We start from the raw sequence: 16,070 nt of genomic DNA, 5'->3' as shown, positions 1-16,070 counted from the left end.
TTGCGCAAATTTTTCATTTTATATCATTTTTCGGGATTTCGGGATCCCATTCGGGATTTTGGGTTTTCGGGATTCTGGGTTTTCGGGATTTTGGGTTTTCGGGATTTTGGGTTTTCGGGATTTGGGGTTTTCGGGATTTTGGGTTTTCGGGATTTGGGGTTTTCGGGATTTTGGGTTTTCGGGATTTCGGTTTTCGGGATTTTGTCCCCAATCCGCATAACATACCTTAACAAAAAGTCAATATCCTGTTAAAAATTTAATAGTTAAGGTTTCTTCTAAATATCGTCGGTTCAAAGGAAAAACTCACTAACTGCTATTGAAATTCTATGAAGTTAGTGAGTTTTTTCTTTGGACCGACGATATTTAAATTTGAAGTTTGAAACTTAGTAACGTTTTAGGTTGTAAATAATTTTTTCATCAAGATATATGCTTTGTCATTTTTTTCTAAAATTTTTTTCGGAACCTTAAATAAGCACTATACATTTTTTCGAAATAGTTATGCAGTTATTTTTTTCTTAAAAACATAATTCAGAAAACCAAAGGCCTATTGACAAGCATTGAAATCTATTTGCTTGAAGTTAGTATATTGGTAGAAATAAATGTTTTGACTATTATTAACGTCACCTGCCGACGATTTCAAATTTTTATACAAAAAACGTACAAAGTTTGTTATACAAAAATTGTAATTTTGAAAAATTAACTATTTTATGAATTTATTTTTATAGAATTATATATTTTTTCATGACATACCAATTATTTTTGTATAAAAAACAATTTTTTTTCATACTTTATTCTAAAAATTCCTTGATGTTTAAAAAATTAAATGACATTCTTTCTTTGTTTGGAGATGAAAAATATTTAAAGAGATGTTTTTGTTACTTAAAACAAATTTTTATGGTTTTACTAATTTTTTATATAATAACCTAAATTAAAAATATTCTCTTATGATTTTTTAAGCTTATCGTATTTAAAAAAATTGCTATTCTAAATGTAGAAAGAGTTTTAATTTTTTATTATAATATTATTTTAATTTTTCGATTTCACAAACTGAATATTAAAGATATGATTTTTCTTCTCTTTCCAGATAAAAACAAAACACACAACAGTAATGTGACCCACAAAGAAAACCGCGTCCATCCATATGTAAATAATATAATATTTTTTATAACTAATTCAAAAAAGGAATCAAATTTGTCCAAAATACTCGATTCCAGAGTGCCATAAATGTTTAAGCCCTAAGACAGAGCATCTAAGACCTCAAAATAAAAACAAAACAAATTCCGTCCAATATATATTCAAATTTGCTGAGATTCAAGTGCCTTCACTATAAAAAAAAAAAAAAACAAAAAAACATATATAAAAACCAACAACAAAAGCCATAATATTCCATTTTGTTGTAAACATACATAAAATAAGCTAAGAGCACCATTATAGTATTTACGCAGTAAAACAAAAATTGTTTAAGAACACAAATAAAGAAGAAAGACAAAAACCTATAAGGATACTCTCTCTCTCTCTTACTCTCTCTAAGACAACAAAAGTCGTGCAATCAAAACAAAAACAGCTTTAATCATCTAACACAGACAGATTCCAAGAATCAACAACAACAACAACAACAAAAAACATGTCATCACCACTTACATCACAAGATTTATCCATGTCGGCTGCCATTCATCAGCAACAACAACAACAACAACAGAACCAACAACGTGGTCACATCAACCAACAACAAACATCACCATCGCCACCACATGCCACCGCGGCCTCACCCAATTCCGTTCATTCCAACGGCTTGCCATTGATTTCGCCAAATGCCATACATCGATCTCCAGAATCGCCACAGCCCGAATTAGCCACCATGACAAATGTAAACGTCCTCGATCTCCACACAGATTCGTCCAAGCTCTACGACAAAGATGCAGTCTTCATCTACGAGCCGCCAAAAGTCGAAGATCAAGTGATCGACGCCCGCATGGTGGCCCAACTCCAACAACCAACCATTCCCCAACCATTAGCCAAGATCGAATTCGATGAGAATCAGATCATCCGCGTGATCGGTCCAAACGGGGAGCAACAACAGATCATCAGCCGTGAGATCATCAACGGCGAACACCACATTTTGTCCCGCAACGAAGCCGGCGAACACATTCTTACCCGAATTGTAAGTGATCCGTCGAAATTATTGCCCAATGACAGTGCCGTTGCCGCAGCCATGTTCCAAGCTCAAGCTCAGAAAATGGCCAACGATCATGGAGTCTATCAGACATCTCCAATGGACGCTTCCGTCCTGCAGCAATATGATCCCGTCAAGACCGAGGACGACTTGTACGAGGACTCGAAGAAGGGTGGCCAGATCTTGTACACCACCCATGACGATCAGAAGCCAATGTCGGGGCAAATGCCTCACAAGCTCGAAGGGGATCTGTATCAGGATGACAAGCACATCGACTTGATCTACAATGACGGAAACAAAACTGTCATTTATACAACTACGGATCAGAAGGGCCTCGAGATCTATTCTGGTGGTGACTTGAGCGGATTGGTAGCTTCGGCTGATGGTCAGGTCGTGGTTCAGGGAGGCTTGCAGTATACCACAGCTGGGACAGCTGGTGGACAGCCGGTGTATATTGTGGCTGATGGTAATTTGCCACCAGGAGTTGAAGGCCATTTGCAAAGGTAAGTGGGTTGGTTGTTGTTTATACTAAAACTTTATAAATAGAATCGCAGAAGGAGGCGAGTTGATCTAGAACCGTGATTGCGAATTTATGAACCATAACCGCCATCAAGTCCGCTTTTCTTAAGACTTTTTTTGTTTTGTTTCTGAGTTTTGAAGAGGGCGTGGGTACATTTTTAGAGTTTCTCTCATGTGATTTCCCTGTGATTGTGCGCAGCTATAGTCGATAAAGTAGGCCATGACGCTTTACGACTTTACGGAGAGTTAAGAGCTATGAAAGTGTGGTGGGTTATGTTTACGAGCTGGTCATAAAATTTGTTTGTGCTTTGGCAAAAGATTGCGTAAGACAAGTCGGTTAGTCGGTATAGTGTGGCAACGTCCTTGGGTGCTATGGGGTACCATATTGGAGATAAACAAAATTCATTGTGTTTTTATGCTTAAAGCCAGGAAGCTTGATTTTATTTTTTAGGGTTAAGTGGTTTGGGCAATTATAGGTGTTAATGCTAAATTATATTTAATTGATGTTTGTGTTGGGGATGGCGGGGAATAATGGACGTCAACTTGGGCCAAGTGGGAGGTAGAGTAAATGCACTAGGAGGAAGTTAGCAGACAATGTTTGACTTAAAAATTGGTTAGGTTTTGTTGGACTTTAAATAACAGATCGTTTTCATTTCAAAAATGATCATTCCCCTTAGGTTTTGAGGTTTGAAAATAACACCTCAAAAGGTAATTTATGGTTGAGTAAACGAACGTTGGTATTTGTAAGCGTTCCAAGTCTGTGATCTTATCAGTATAAGAGTAAGTACCTCTTGAGTTTTTTAAGACAATCTTTAATTTGAAAGCACTGGATGTACTTTGGTGCCAACCAAAATTTTCCAAATGCGAATATCCTGCACTAGCTAGCAGTCTATGGTCTTTTCACAAAAAAATTTTCAAAGTGCTGAATAGTTCTTAATCTTAAGTTACTCCAGTTTTAAGGTTAAGTATTGTTTAAGGGTTTTTAACTGCAAATAAAGTTCTTTTTTTGAATACGAACTGTACAAAAATCCACCTTACAATAAATACTGTAGACATAAATATGTATGTTGCAGAATTTCCTTAGCTTTTTGAGTAGGTACCATTTCTTTGAAAGTTTTTTTTTGGTTCCCAAGAAATTTGCATATTTCTTAAATTTTCATTAGGAAATTTACGTTTCGATCGAAAATTAATCAAGATCGAAGATTTTAGTTTTTAATAAAATTCTTTTATTTTGTGGGTTGTGATTTTATGCTTTCATTTGAACAGTAGATTGCCCCTGTTTTGTAACATGTCGAAGTATGATTCTGAAATTTTTGAGAAAAGCTTGCTGTGGTGTTGAGCTGTTGAAGCCAGGTAAAACCATTACAGAGTATCGGTATCAAACGCAACTAATACGTTTTAACAGAGCATCGAAGGAGAAATGGATACATTAACAAGTTATCCCTTGATTCATAAATAGGTTTTCATTTTTCTGAAATAAATCCCTTAACATTTTGAGAAAAAGCAGTGAAAGCTAAGTTTCGTGCCTTAAAAAATTTCTTAAGATGATCGCAAACAATCAAATGAGATTGGAAACCATTAAAAATTTACTTCGAATTTTTTAAGTTTTTTGAACACTTCTTTTTACTGAAGATTAACAGTTTCGAGTCAGTTCATTAACAGTTTCCGTCACTCTTAATAGATTCCTTTAATTGAATCCTAGTTTTGCAAAGAACGGTTCCAGGCACTGCTGAATAGTATCTTAGCTTCAACCAAAAACGTTAAGACTGCAAGTAGGCTTCAATAACTGATGTGTAGGTTGCATTTTTGCTCCAACCATTTCCTTCAAGTTCGAAATCAAGGAACAATTGTACCACCTGAACCTGAACTGTTGATTTAAAAAAAAAAATATATGGGAGTTAGGGACAATCTTCCATAGTTCAAGCGATAGATGCAATTTTCTTATTAATTGACTTCAAACACAAAAAAAAATATTTGAACACAACGGCAACACCTACAATATTCAAATATACATTTTTTCATATATGTAAAATTAAAATTAAGTTAATTGAATGAACGGCTTTTGAAAGAATGGTAATTGAACTCAGATTTTTGAAAAAAAAAAAAAATTATTGAAAAAATTTTAACATGTCGTTTTTAAACTTGGTCGTAATATAAAATGCATTTATTTTCAAATTTTTTTGGCCGCATTTATTATGATTTCAAATTATAAAAGGAAATGTCAATATGTATTACGGTTTATGAAAAAAATTAAAAAGTATTTCATTTTCGAAGAACTTTTTTTAATAAAAGTTTTGAAAAAAAATGTAACTTATTTGTTTTTTTAAAGTTCAACATCTAAACATAAAATTATTTTTTATTCATTTAATAACCCTTACTGTTGAAAGTTAAATAGCAAAAATTTAAAGTTCCTATTTACCACAGTCTTTGAGAAAATTAATTATTTCAATGCAAAAATTCAGTTTTAATTAAAAAAAACCATTGACATTGAAGTAATTTTTCATTTTTTTTTTTTTTCAAAAGTGTGATATATTTTACCTTTTTTGCTTCGAAATTCAACTGATAATATTTATGGCCAAAAATTTTTTTAAAATAAATTCATATTTTATTAGAAAAAGTTTAAAAAAAAAGTCATTTTAAATTTTTCTAATAACATTTTTTTTTTTTAATTCTGAGTTTGAGGGCCATTTTTTCAAAAAGTCTTGATTAAATTTAGTGGATTTAAATTTAAGAGATAAGAATGAGCTTCTGGCTTTTTAAAAATGTATATTAAAATATTGTAGGTGTTGCCGTTGTTTTCAAAATATTTTTTTTGTGTTTTAGGTCAGAATGTTAGAAAATTGCATTTATCGCTTAAACGATGGAAGATTGTCCCTTACTGCCTTTTATATATTTTCCTTAAATTACCTAGAGAATCTTTTGCTATTTGTTTTATGAAATTTAAGCAAAAAAAATTGGTTTTGTTAAAAACAATTTAATTTTAATTTTAAAAAACAATACGGCAACACCGGCAATTTTTAATCTATAGACTTTAAAGTATTTTTAATTACCTACGTTTGAAAAAAAAAAAATCGTCAAAATCAGAGCTGTTCGGCCGGGTTCCCTAATAATTTGCTTTAGTTACTCTACTAAATAGCAAAAAATTATTTTCCAAAATAATAAATAGCAAAACTAATGTGTTTTTCTCATGTTGCATGTAAGCAACAAGCACTGCCTATGACCACCAAAAAAAGCTGGAGAACTGAGATAATAACTTTTTATGAAACTATTATGTATGCTACTTCTTCTAATCAAAAAAACAAAACACTTTCTGCATTAACATTTTTTATATCTTTTTTTCAAAATTATGACCATATATAAAAAAATTTTTTTTTGCAAAAAAAAAATGTGAATTTTAGTCCCTTTCTCTTCTTCTTTCTTCTTCTTCTTTTTTCTCGGCGCTGTTATGATATGATCTCGATGTCGAGGGGATCATAACTATCCCACGTATCTGCTTCACACTAGTGAAGCCGGGTTCGATTTTAGTCCCTTTCTCGATAAAAAAAAATTAAAGGTATGATATTTGACTTACTTTTTGTAATTATCCAGTAACTAGGCATTATTATCTTTCGATGAAGCCATCGTAACCTAAAAAATTGTTTAATTTAATATTTTTTACGAATTTTTAAAAAAATGTTACATGAGAGTAACGCTGGGTCCGAAAGGGTTAACAGGGACCGAAAAGGGTATCTCATTAAGAAGTCGCAAAAGAACAGTTTTACGCATAGATCAACGAGAAATTACCTTAGCTGAAAAACTTTAAACTTGCACAAAAATTTCAGAATCTTTTTGAAAAGCTTAATATTTTAATACCACAATCTAGTTCATGGAGCGATCACTTCGTTGAAATAATTTCCATTCTACATTAATTTGACCTCAAGACTTCTTTCAGACACTTCAATCTTTCAAGCTGTTTGCTTTTATCTAAAATCTCTTCTTAAATAATATTGTGTGTCTTAAAAGTTTTCTCTTATCATATAAATTTATCATCAATGTTCCTTCTATCCCTCTAATTTAGTATATTCTTTCGACCAACAACGCGATCGTATAACTTAAAACATGTCACCTAATATTACCATAATTAGTCAAGATCACCTTTAACGAACGTGCTCTGCATACGAAACATGTGATACAAAAACATACACACAATCCAAACAAACAACAGCAATACCCTTTAACAAAAAAAAAATAAAGTTAAGAAGTGATGAAGAACCAATGGCGCAATGCTAAATGTCCATCTTTAACTCTCTTTTGCTATCTGCATCTCTCAGAGTATAGGTATTTCAGAGGAACACAACAGCCATTATGTTAGTCCGCGAGTCTTGGTCAAAATGCTCACGCAGCATGAAGTATAGTGACGGTAGAATGCTGAACGCGGCGGGTGGATCGTTTCGTTTAGTAATAGCCAAGTTACCCCCTCCGGTCAAACGTATTAGCCATGGGACAAATAACAATCAGATCAGTGTGGATATCCTTTTAACCACTGTGTTCGAGCTCAGAGCAAATGGTGGAAATTATTTTCCCTTGCTTTTGAGCAATCTAATAGATTGACGATAGTTTCTCGAAAGAAGGTAGGTATCTTGGGAATGGCATCGCTTGGTTTCGTTTGGTTGGTGGTCCTTCGTCTAAACGCGCCAGCCGTTACAGATGCTCGCCCATTCGAAAGCCAATTGCTCTGAGGTTGAAGTTGAATGGGATTTTCTCTTATTCATCTTTTTTAACTGACCGCGAGATCGAAGGCGTTCGAATACAATTCGAAGTTGGCCAAAGAAGAAGTTAAAGATATAGCGCAGCCATTACAAATGGCTTAGATAAAGAATTCAAGGACCTAAGGGACAATTTATCACCTGGCCACAATAGATTACTTTAACTTTTGTGATCGATTTGTTTTGGATCCTTTGGTTATAGAGTTGCATTACCATGTTCAAATCGAAGGCCTTTGGGTGCCAAATTATATCAATGATTCCAGAGCTTGAAGCTTCAAGCTTCAACCTTACAGTGTATGATGAGATGATTATTATTGAGTATAATTTTTGATTGTCCGTGTTGGTCTGGAAATGATGTTTATCTAGGTGAATGGATTTATGGCTAACGGAAGTTGAAGTTTTTTGTGTTTAAAAGGCTTAGAAGTTAGAAAGTGGGCAGTTTACTTAGGAACTTTAAAGTCAAAGGTTCAAAACATCAAAACCTTATCAGAAGTTTTAAGGTTTACCGATTTTGAACAAGAGTTATTGTTTATTGTTTTTGACGTGATAACATCTTATAAATCGATGAACCATTTAAGCATTCACGAAAAACTGACAAAATTGCAAAAAAGTGGTTATATTCTAAACGCACGTTGTAGAAAGTAGAATTTTTTTTAATCGATATATAAATTTATTGCTAGGCTAACAAAGGTAATGAAAAATTACTAAAAAATTTAAAATTTTTTTTTTTTTTAACTAAAACATAAGGTAGACCTTTGACAAAGTAGTGATTATAGGTAGGGGAAATTCAAAAGATAATAAAAAAAATTATGTGTCTGATACCGAATTTTTTTGTTAAGTCTCTGCGTTTCGAAATATAAATTTTTTAAAAACATCTACTTCTTTCGGGTGGAATTTTTCTTAGAAATTTTTGGAGCTTTCAAAAAATATAAAAGTTTTAGGACATTATAGATTATGGACATGGTGTTCTAATTTCTGATTTTTGACCGAATAATGTAAAAAAAAGTTTTTTTTGTCCCAAGTTTTTTGACCGTTTTTTATTTTCACCTTTTTTTTCAAAATATAAACAAATGAAATTTATACTGTAGATAGACTATATTTGTACTAGATTTCAATTAATTTTGTGTTGACAATTTTGAGATAACGCTAAAATAAAGTTCTATTTTTCAACACGTTCTTTCTTTTGATCTAGATCAGATAAAAACTTTAACTTTATTGAGCATGCTGATAACAGTACCTTTCATTTGATATATCACACATAACGGTATATTTACTACAATCTACACAATGTTAAATAAATAATCTTCAGAAATATCTCAAAACACCTGTGGCGATCTATTGAGATCTATTTTGTAGGCATTGTAGAAATATGATTGAAGCGTCATATGAAAGGTGAAATAATAAGCTCTCAGATGATATAAAATTAGTTATAGGCTGTCATATAAAAAAATGGAGTTAATGGTGTTAGAAGAAAAAAAGTTCGATTTTTTCATAAAACATGATTGTTTTTAATAAATTATTTTTATACCTTCTACGTATTGTATTTAAGTATGGCTTTATTCTTTAGAAGAAATATTAAACTTTTTATTGGTGTAATTTTTCTGTAAGCTTTTTATATACAATAAATTGATATTATGAGAAAGGAAAAAAATGTATTTTTTTTAGATTTTTCTTGTAAATTATGATTCAAAAAGTTATTCCTTTTTTCTACAAAACATAATTATGTCAGATTTTAATCCTTAGCTTAAGTACTTTACTATAAGAATTATTATCTTATAATTTTTATTACAAGGAAGTTGAAAAATAAATAAATTTTAGATAATTTTTTTTTTTAACAAAAGTCGTGCTTTTGTTTTCTTATGACGTTATCACGTAAAATCATCGTCCGTAAGCCGAATTTACAGACAACTTTCAGGCTTGTAGCTTTTTTCTTTACTATCCCAACCTTCAATCAAAGTCGTAAATATTCTCACGCAATTATTTCAATTGAAAAAGGGTTAAAAAGTTGACGACTTGTGAATTACTTCAATCCATTTATATCGAAACCAGAAGCCGTGATGGAATGTTAATTTTTTGAGTTTCTTGTTGAAGTTTTTCTATATTAATTCCCTTTTGATTAATTCGATTAGGACATTCTTGTCTGTATAAGTCCCCTTTCATTATTGATAGAAGGGGTACTTCTATAAACGTCGAAGAACCCTCATTTTATTAAATCAACTCAACTACTCGTCGAATGTACTCCCTCTATACCTACACAGAGAAAAATTCTGCTGCGCGTGCCTGACACCTGATGCACGTTCGTCCATTAATTTGCATATTAAGTGGCTTCTCTCTCATCAAAAGCCCTCACCCTCGCCCTATTAACAATTCATAAAAATGCAACAACTACTTACTGAGCTGACATGGACGATACGACCGACTGATTCTTGACTCGGTTCGACTCAACTTCGACTAGATACATATTACATAAAAGACGGAAGGAATTCTTTGGTGAAGTGTTTATTATTGGCAAGTTCACCACTACCACGCCTTGCAAATTGTCAGAAAGAAGAATTGCGCGCCGCACATGCACAATTGTCTGAGAAACAATTACTTGCTTGAATGCATCGTGTGAATTTTTTATTTATACGTTTGTTTTTTTTTTTTGTTTAACCTTTTTTATTACAAAACGCTTGACAAACTACGTTGTTGATTGTAATTGAGTGTGTTTTTTGGTGAATTAATTGACCACAAAAAGGGTGAATTTGTTGTGGGGAATTATGGGTTCGATTGTATGACAGGTGGAATTAAGTTCGTTTTAGGATGAAAAATGTTGCGTGACTTTGAGTCACGTAAAGTTGATAAGAATACGTAAAAGTATTTTAAGTTTGAGATTGTTAATATGACAGGTGGTAAGTGTAAATAAGCAGTTCCAAGATTATCAATGACAAGTTATGAATGAAGATGGTAAAACCGGGAATTTCAATTAATGAAGACCGCTAATGATTTGAGATTTAAATCATGTTATTTCTGCAATGTTTAATGCCGTTAAAAATTAAAAAAAAAAAGTACTGCCAATGGCCATTTAGGTATCAATAAGCTTTCAAACTCAAATACTTATTTGTAGAATTCGTTCTATTTCTCTTGGTATTTTAAAAATTTAGGTTTAAATCTGAGAAGAAGTGAGAATTTTTTAGTATTTTCCGGTACACAAAAGTACTCTAAATAACTGATTTGAAATTCCTATTCGGTAAAGTTTGTATCAAAAACACATCAATGTTTTGAAAAATCTTGAGTAGCTCTAGTAAGAAGCAAACAATTAGCTATTTTAAAATTAATAAAATTGATATTTACAGACATTTTTAAAATTCTTTGATGAAGTTAAAAGACATTATTTATTTTTGTTCGAAAACATAAACAATGTATTTTTAACTGCATGCAAAAAAAAAAAAAAAAAAAACAAAGAAATCCTTGACAAATTTAAAAATTCTCAAAATAATTCACTACGCGTAACTCGTAACATGTCAAACTGAATCGATATGTCATGTTTACACAGAACGTGTTCTAAATACAACAAAGTTGACACAAATTTACTTCGAACTCTAAATGTCACTTTGCTAATTGCTATAAAACAATGCCAACAAAGTCCCGCGTAAGACCCAAGACCCCAACCACTACCACCATTTATATAACATTACTCTGTAGTCCTACACTTTTCTGTTATAGATATAACTTTCAATGCCTCTCTCCTAACCTTAAAAAGTGTCAACTCGAGTGTTTTAATTTATCTTTTGTTTCGCCTCTGCTCTGCGGCACTTATATCTCGCTACACAAAAATGTCCTCATAGTCATTTGTAATCTTGTTAACACAAGACACAAATTATTTCTACGGAACGGAACACTTCGCCCGCATTGCACTTGCTATCTTAACAAAAATAAAAAAAAAAAAGAAATCAAAATAGATCCAAAAGCTTCATACATCAACATCGGGCGTGTGCCACTCCCTTCACCAAATGCACTTTGACAAAGAAAACCCCCCTTTTTCAATCACCTCCACCCGCCATATTGCCACTGAAGGTGGCTGTCCAGGTTTTGAATTTCGAATCCAAGTCAAAGTCTTCGTCCTCGTCGCCACTCTTAGATCAATCAAATTCTATAAAACAGTAACAAAACCTAAAAAAAAGAAAAAACTTTGCAAACACACTCGGTGTGTGCACTCAACTCACTTGCGACACTTTGTCGATAAATCACTTAGCTTAGGCTTCCCCATGGGGGACATTAATGCACGAAAAGCTTTCAATCGTTGTTGTCGTCGACCGACACACAAACCAAATTGTGTGCTTGTGCAGCATTGTGCGCCTTTGTAGTTTTTTGAACAACCTTTTTTCTGTTGCGGGAACGTTATGCGCTCTCTGTGCGAATTCCTTAAACAGACGAAAACACCTCCAGCGTTGGCCGCCCACTTGCCACAGAAAGCGTTTGCCAAGCGTCTTTGTCGCCATCAGTCATGTTGTTGGCGGTACACAAAGGAACTAGATCTGGGTCATAAATCTGCCAATCGGGCGATTTGGGGGTATCAAATTTTTTGAAAACTTCATTGGGCGCGCGGAGCGCGCGCGAGAAAGCGTTGAACGGACATTTTCATCATGAAGTTTTTAATACGCTGTGCGGGTGGTTGAGTTATATATAGGAGGCTGCTCCTGGGACAAAGTCTTCGTCAATACTGCAGACAGTTTGGCTTGCAACAAGATTTCTTAAGACCCAATGAATTTGTATTCTTGTCTATAACAATGATTTCGGAATTTGAAATATGGGGCAGCTACATGACATGCCTTGTGTCAAGTGCTTTGTTATGGTATTTGGTTAAAGGGCTTGAAATTCTTAAGTTTTGTTAGCCTTATATGAATAAGCTTCTAAAGCTCGATTTCCCAATAAAAGTTATGCAGCAATAATGTAGAAGTCAAAATTTTATAACAGTCACATAACTCTGTCAAAAATATAGAAATTTAAACAGTTTAATCAACATATTTGATCCTTATTTATTTGATCCTTACAGATGCAGCTGTTGCTTCTAAGAAGCTCAATAGAAGCAATATTTTTAGTTTGGTATGTCAATACACTGCAGTTTTCTAGATTATTGTGTGAAGGAAGATAGAGCAATAAACAATTTCAAATCCCACTTTCATTAGGTTCCTATAAATCTTAAATACTTCCTTATAGAAGTCATAACTTCGATAACTATTCATTGAAACTCATTCAAAAGAATCAAAGAGTTGCACTCCTATTTTTAAATCGTTTTTAAATGAATATTTGTTTTTGTTATAGAAGTTTTACCGAAGCTCATCCACCGAAGGTTAATGTAAGAACGAACGCCTATTTCTTATATCGTTTTCATTCTTATTTTTGTTTTAAACATCTATTAAAAAAAAATATTTCTTTACCTACGATACCTTTAAAGAAACTTTATGGAAGCTCCACTCAAATGTAATCAAAACACACTTTTCGATCAGTTAAACATCTTTTAAATCATTTATGGAAAGTTTTTAGGAAATTAATGGCACTTTTTGTAGAAATCTCACCAAAGAAGTTATCAAATTATCATTACATTAAGAGGTTTATTCTAAAATTAACGCTTCCTCCGAAAAGCCTGTGTTTTTTTTTTTTTTTAAGGAAATCAACTTTTTTTTTTAGTAAACATGCACCTATTGAGTTGATAACACCTAATAAAAGTTTTATAGCGGCTTTGTGAAAGTTTCTCGACTGTTACTCAATAAATTTTTTTTTTTAAGCAAACACTATCTTTTTTTAAAGCGCCAACTAGCAAGTTGCAATTAGCTTTGGAGTTCACATTTTCTATTAGAAGTTTTATAGAGACTTAACCGAAGTCAATTGTAAGAAAACTCTTTTGATATATAGAATAAGTGTTAACAACTTGCAAGTAGTTATCGAGTAAGTTAGAATAATGGTTTAAAAACCATGCTAACAATTATCGCGCTTATAATTCATGATAGAAGCTTTATTGAACCCTTACCGAAGTTTATCTGGTACAATACTGATATTTAGAGTCCGGAAGAAGGCTGTTTCTAAGAAAAACTCATTTCTTAAGCAAACACAATTAACATTTAAGCGATCTAGTTCAAAATTTTATCATTTTAATAGCAGTTTTATAGAAACCTTATCGAAGTCTATTCGAAAAAAATAAGAAAATCATCTTTTTTAAGACAAGCTCTTGACTTAAATCTTCATAACTTCTAATAGAAGCTTCATAGAAACCTTATTGAAAACATGATAGTTTGTGTTGGATGTATTTAAATTAGTGGAACAATTTTTTTTTATGTTTTTTCTGACTGAAAATGATTTTCATTTTATTCAAACACCAAACAACGCATAAATAAAGTATCTTTCTATTTCTTGACATCCACTCAATTACAAATCCATTAAATTTTCCAAACAATCTTACAAGAAAAGAAAAAATAGAAAAAAAAATAAAAATCTCTACAATTAAAACGACGATCAATTTCGCCTGATATACCTTTTGCATCAGCTTCAGCAGGCAACCTACTTTGTATGCAAATCCAATCTTTTATAGAAAAAAAAAAAAAAAAACAAAGTCCATTGGACAACATTCGTTTGGAATTCTTGAAATCAAGAAAGCACTTTTCTACATAAAACATAATTCAATCCCAAACGAATTGCATGTCCACAGATACAACACCCAAACACGAGATAGATACACCAATGCCATTTCTTTGTGTAGCACAAATGAAATTAAAAAAAAAAAAACTAGGATTGCCTTACACACCACAACCCAAGACCCAACTGAAAAGTGTGTCTTCCTTAACTCTCAAGACTCTTTGAAAAAAAGAAGAAAAACTTTCTGCTATGCAACTTTTTATCAAAATATCCCCCCCCCCCCCCGTTTCTCCACTGCACCCCCCTCATTTTCTTTTAGTTTGGCCAAAATGCGGAAATGCAATGCCGCCATTATTTATGGACCCCAATCCAATGGAGTCACCGCATCACCATTGCACCCAATGAGACCAAAGAGGCGCACATTTGTCCCACTCGTCGTTCGTCCACCGCTCACATACAACCAAACACTATTTAGTATTTAGCTCCGTTTTTTCGGTTAACGGTTCAGCATTAGATTAATTTCTTGAGAAATTATTAAAAGGTTCCATCTCTTAGCACCCAGAGACGTCTCGGCTGCTTCTCTTAGGACTAAAACGGTGTAGCGCGACGAGAGGTCTACCGACACTCTACACACATGGATCATGTGACACTGTTAAATAATTAACATGCAAATCCTGGAATAATTACAAAAAAGAAACGGCTTAGGTACATTGAAATTAGTTATAAGACTGGACCGAGAGGTGAAGTGAAGGGGCTCATTGGTATAAGTTACCAAATATAAAAAATAAACCCCACAGGAGACGACATAACACACGATATCTTAGTGAGGGTTGCAGAAATTGGGCAGAAAAACTGATTTATAGACTCGGAGGGTAGCTATCGCGATTCTCTTGGGGGGAAAATTAACACCATATTTGGTGTGACAAATGTGCCTGCCTTATAGCACACACACAAATTAAATGACAGGTCGTAAAGTTGATAGTTTATGAGCCAGTGTTCAGAGTTTGGTCAAGAAAAACCCACACGCTATATGCCGGTCATAAGATATCCCCTTTTTTTTTGATCCGGATCAGTGTTAATCGAATTTTTTTATAGCATGCGATCTTATCGCCATCTACAATACTCATGTTTTGTGTTGGTGGTGGTTATCTAAATGTATCGCTGATTGTATTACAACATAAACTGACAATTTTTTAGCGCCCTTTGGTGAGGGCGAATAGACACCTGATCTAGAATAATCTTGCTGATCAAACAAACAGCTTGCTTCTATCCATGAACTTTGAGGTCTCTCGAATGTTGAAAAATGTATCTTTTGTAATGGAATATTAAATACTGAAACTCAATTTAAAATTTTTATAGAATTTTATGAAAATTTCTTTCGGAAACAAAATTTTGTTTATTAGTTTGGTAAGATAGGCAAGTTGTGAAATAGAAAAGAGCTTCGACCGATTGCCAAGTGCCAAGTGCAGCTTAAAATTTGTACCCAAAGAGAGTTTATATCTGCACACTTTTAAAAAAATCATTAAACGTTAGCGAATTTTTTGTTGTTCATGGTGCAGAAACGGAGTCTGTTTGAGAGGTTCATATTTTGACGTGATAGCGTCTTATAAATCGATGAACCATGGCAGCCACCACAAAAAAGTGACGCCATTTTCTAATGTTACACTCTCGCACTTTCGCAGTGCGGCAAAAAATTTCAATTCAAAATTAAAAATAAACTATTAGAGATACAAAAATCTTCTATAGCTTATTTGAAAGATAACAACCTAAAGCTTAATCCGAATGAAGGATTTTTAAAAATTCCGTCATTTAATAGGGTAAACAGGGGTAAAACGGAAAGATGAAATTTGGGCTAAAATCCAAACGCGTAATCGTAGAGAATTGATAGATGAGATTAATATAAGAATAACTGCATTTAAGAAAAAAATTCTAAAAAATTTTGAAATTAAGCTATAACGTTTTGTTTGAACGTTGTACACGTGTTGGGGCTATGACAAATTGATGATTTTGGGTAAAGGAAT

At 32.9% G+C, this 16,070-nt stretch overlaps 1 protein-coding gene across 3 annotated transcripts in view; it reads left to right on the top strand.

The window, feature by feature from the left end:
* The first annotated feature begins 1,120 nt into the window (after positions 1 to 1,120).
* Positions 1,121 to 16,070, top strand: part of LOC129907718 (protein grainyhead) — a 217,025-nt gene continuing 202,075 nt past the window's right edge. For all 3 annotated transcript variants that reach the window (XM_055984058.1, XM_055984059.1, XM_055984057.1), the window contains exon 1: positions 1,121 to 2,676. In XM_055984058.1, coding sequence (XP_055840033.1) covers positions 1,625 to 2,676 — 1,052 coding nt within the window. In that variant the 5' untranslated portion in view covers positions 1,121 to 1,624. The remainder of the gene's footprint in view (positions 2,677 to 16,070) is intronic.

This window comes from Episyrphus balteatus, chromosome 1 (assembly GCF_945859705.1).
Source record: "Episyrphus balteatus chromosome 1, idEpiBalt1.1, whole genome shotgun sequence".
Lineage (NCBI taxonomy): Eukaryota > Metazoa > Arthropoda > Insecta > Diptera > Syrphidae > Episyrphus > Episyrphus balteatus.
Note: the sequence above shows the minus strand (reverse complement) of the source record. Positions and strands in the feature narration are given on the sequence as shown.